Source organism: Triticum aestivum, unplaced genomic scaffold, assembly GCF_018294505.1.
Source record: "Triticum aestivum cultivar Chinese Spring unplaced genomic scaffold, IWGSC CS RefSeq v2.1 scaffold101990, whole genome shotgun sequence".
In the NCBI taxonomy this organism is placed as follows: domain Eukaryota; kingdom Viridiplantae; phylum Streptophyta; class Magnoliopsida; order Poales; family Poaceae; genus Triticum; species Triticum aestivum.
This window is the reverse complement of record NW_025227153.1, coordinates 27,794-31,403: the sequence shown is the minus strand read 5'-3', so window position 1 is coordinate 31,403 and position 3,610 is coordinate 27,794. Positions and strand designations below refer to the sequence as shown.

The window sequence follows — 3,610 nt, the reverse complement described above, 5'->3', positions numbered from 1 at the left end:
ACGGCGGCACACCGACACGCGGATGTAATGCCGGTCGCGCTCGCCGGTGGACGTGGACGCGATGGAGAAGGCGGGCGGCGCGAGGGCCCGGCGATGGCGACGCGGGCTCCTCTTTCTTCACCGAGCCGCGGCGGCGCCCCGACGAGGAACCAGCCACGTCGTCGTGCTTGCCTTTGCGGCCGTAGTTCCAGAGGCCCATGGCTGCGGGCGGCCGGCCGGCGAGTTTCTTTTCTAGGGTTTGGGAACAGGCGCTGCCGGGTTTTGAGGAGGCCGCGGGGTGGCGTGGTGCACTGTGGATGACGACCCGTCCACACTTCCCACTTAAAGAAGGACGGCGATCGTTCGACGTGCGGATGACAGGTGGGGCCGTCCGCTCGTGCGCATTGATGTTGGCCGGTGGGAGGTAGGTGGCCGCCTGCCACGCGGCCCCGACGCGGACGAGGCGCGCATCCGTTTGGTGTCCGCCGCGATCTAGACCCGGCGCAAGTTTGCGCTCGAAATGGGTCGCCCCGGACACAAAACGGACAGGATGGGTCCGGGCCGTCGCGCGCTGGGCCGCCTCGTTTGTCCCTTTTGCCCCAAACGGACAGGGCCGGACAGGATAGGGTCGCGCGGTGGAGTTGGCCTCAGAGTAGCTTGGCCATTTTCTGCCTGACCAACCCGGCCGGGGCAGCCAGCCGTGACCACACCAAAGATCAGTGAATAGCCAGTTGATGCCAAGGAATAATTGTCGCTTGGGTTTGTCACACCGTATTTAGTTCCCAGGTTGCTTCCTTCCGTGACGACCTCCCCTCCTGCCGCAACCCTACACTGCCACTGGACCCTGGCTGCAAGTTGGCCGTGTCGTGTGGTGTGGACATGTGGCAGTGCTACTGCTACTGCTAGCTACTGGCCGCGTTGCTTGCTGGGAGTGGGAGTATAAGCGTGAGGAGTTTGCTCAAGCTAGCTGGGAGAGAAATTAAGGGAAGCAAGCATACTCTAGCAAGAGCTGGTGCCTAGCTAGCTAGTAGAACTTGGGCGTCATGGATCAGCTTGACGAGCAGTCCTTCCTCGACGAGCTTATGTCGCTGCGCCGGGAGGAGGCCCCGGTGCCGGCTCCGGCTCCGTGGCAGGCGTACCCGGCCAGCGGCATGATGACGACGACCGACCTCCTATTCTACGGCGGCGAGGGCGCCGCCGAGGCGAGCAGCGGCATGGACTTGGCCGGGCCCTTTCAGCAGCCCATGGCGCCACCGCCGGCCGCGCCACCGCACCGGCCGCATGAGGAGTTCAACTTCGACTGCCTCAGCGAAGTGTGCAACCCCTACAGGAGTTGCACCGGCGGCGGCGTCCCAGGGCCTGGCGTCGTCCACGCGGCCGGCCAGGCGTATGCCCTCCACGACGCCATGGCGGAGGATCACCCAAGCTGCGGCAACCTGCATCGCGGTGGTGGGTCGTCGTCGTCCCCGGTGCCGTTCGTGTTCGGAGAAGGAGGCGCCGGGGAGACCTCGGAGGAGATGACCAGGGGCGTCTTCTCCGGCGGCAACCCTAGAAGCAAGCTCAACCGCGGCACTACGTCCAAGAACCTCATGGCGGAAAGGCGGCGCCGGAAGCGTCTCAACGACCGCCTCTCGATGCTCCGCTCCATCGTGCCCAAGATCAGCAAGGTGTGTCGCAACTCTCGCATTGTCCTGTGACCTAATTAATTAGTAATTAACCTAGATAACTATCGATTTCTTAATTTCTATAGAGTACTATCAGTCATCATCAAGGTGTGTATCGAGTATTAACATCTTTAGATCGCATCAATCGATCAGTCTGCAGATGGATAGGACCTCGATCCTTGAGGACACCTTAGACTACGTGAATGAACTAACCGAGCGGATCAAAACCCTCGAGGAGGAGATCGGCGCCACGCCGGAGGAGCTGAACCTGCTGAACACCACGAAGAATTTCTCCAGCGGTAGCAGCGAGGAGATGCCGATGAGGAATTCCACAAAGGTACACACTTTGCTCAGGCAGCCAGACATCAAATCATCTAGTTCGCGACGATTGTTCCCTAATTTTAGAGTTCTCCTAATTAATTGAGGTGTTCAATTAAAATTTGGTTTATGATTTTGACCGGATCAACAATTTTCCAAGGAGTCCTATCATTAAATTGAAGACTTATATTTCAGATTTGATTCATGATTTTGAGTGGGTCAATGACCTTTTAAATTAATTGGCACCAACCAGCTTGTAAAACACATCCCATGCACCCTTTCACTACTACTCTCTCTGTCCCATAATATAAGAGTGTCAAAAAACGTCTTACATTATGAGACGGAGGGAGTAAAAAAGAAGCACCAACACATTCAATGTGACACCAATATTACATGCGGCCACCAATGAAATAAATTTCATCATGTAAGTATGAGTTAATTAGCAGATAACACTAATCATAGCGCGAAAAATTGCCAAAAAACACCGCATTAAAAAAAACGCTTCATCATCTTCCTCACGTGCCAAACCAATTTTTATCTTAATGAAATCCCAATAGTACAAACAGCGCATCGAAGCGCACCCAACCCTTCAAATCTGAACTGATAGTTATCCATACAGTTCATCATCGAGAAACAGGGCGATGTCGAAACGAGGATCGACATCTGCTGCGCCACAAGCCCTGGTGTGCTCATCTCGACGGTGAGCGCGCTGGAGGTGCTGGGATTGGAGATTGAGCAGTGCGTTGTCAGCTGTTTCGGTGACTTCGCCATGCAGGCATCCTGCTCACAAGTATGGAATTAATTGTGTTTCTTTTTGTTTGGAGAAGCAAAATTTTTCACTAATTTCTTGGCCGAATCCCGAATGTACATGTTTTCTACACTATTATAATTCAATCTCGATGCATGGTGTGTGTGGTGTATATAGGAGGAAGGGAGGAGCCGAGTGACAAGCACCGACGAGATCAAGCATGCATTGTTCACGAGTGCAGGCTATGGAGGAAGGTGTCTCTAGATCGATGGAGCACGCCAATTCATCAATCATGTAGCAGAACAAGCTGCTTGTAATTTGGTAATTAATCATCCGTGAGATTTGTGTTTGCATATATTTGCTTGATTTGTTTTGAAATATATCTGCATGAATCAAGCATATGTAGTGTTTATGTTAGATTTTTGAATAGTAGTACTATCTAAAGTTCAAATGCTTGTGACAAGATTGTAATAGTTGGGTGTGTGTCCGTGAGTGTAATGCATGTGGAGTGGAGTATTGGGATTTGGCCGACATGAAAAGATACCAGTCTGTTGTTGCATTTGGTTGGGCACTGTTACAGATTTTTGTTTCTTGTGCATGTTTAGCTGTTTTCTGACAACAATTGTTCATCAAGTTTTGTCCTGGGGTATACGAGCATAGTGGTCAAGGATTGGGTACACATATGGGCACATATGCACCAGCCCTGACGAGTACCTCTCATACTATACACACAGTGGTCCGTTGATTCCTTCCATGTTTGGAGAATTGTGTGACCCTGCTGTGTGCATTTTTCACCACTAGTAACATTCTGACTTGTAGATATATTGGGTTGAAATCGTTATTTTATGGTCTTATCCAAAGCGATACAAACTGGAGACAAACATCCACGAGGATGCAAACT

The 3,610-nt window shown here is 52.3% G+C and overlaps 1 protein-coding gene across 1 annotated transcript; it reads left to right on the top strand.

The window, feature by feature from the left end:
* Positions 1 to 811: 811 nt before the first annotated feature.
* LOC123172635 (transcription factor BHLH3) lies at positions 812 to 3,250 on the top strand. The gene is made up of 4 exons (XM_044589584.1): positions 812 to 1,667; positions 1,702 to 1,980; positions 2,581 to 2,751; positions 2,887 to 3,250. Exons 1-4 carry the CDS (start codon positions 1,023 to 1,025, stop codon positions 2,971 to 2,973), a joined length of 1,182 nt encoding a protein of 393 aa, XP_044445519.1. The 5' UTR covers positions 812 to 1,022; the 3' UTR covers positions 2,974 to 3,250.
* Positions 3,251 to 3,610: the final 360 nt, after the last annotated feature.

Excerpts from the sequence above, each read along its gene's own strand:
- LOC123172635 (XM_044589584.1), top strand. The coding sequence starts at position 1,023 with ATGGATCAGCTTGACGAGCAGTCCTTCCTCGACGAGCTTATGTCGCTG. Across the intron at positions 1,668-1,701 it reads TGTGTCGCAACTCTCGCATT|ATAACTATCGATTTCTTAAT; the intron begins GTCCTGTGACCT and ends TAATTAACCTAG. Across the intron at positions 2,752-2,886 it reads TGCAGGCATCCTGCTCACAA|GAGGAAGGGAGGAGCCGAGT; the intron begins GTATGGAATTAA and ends TGGTGTATATAG.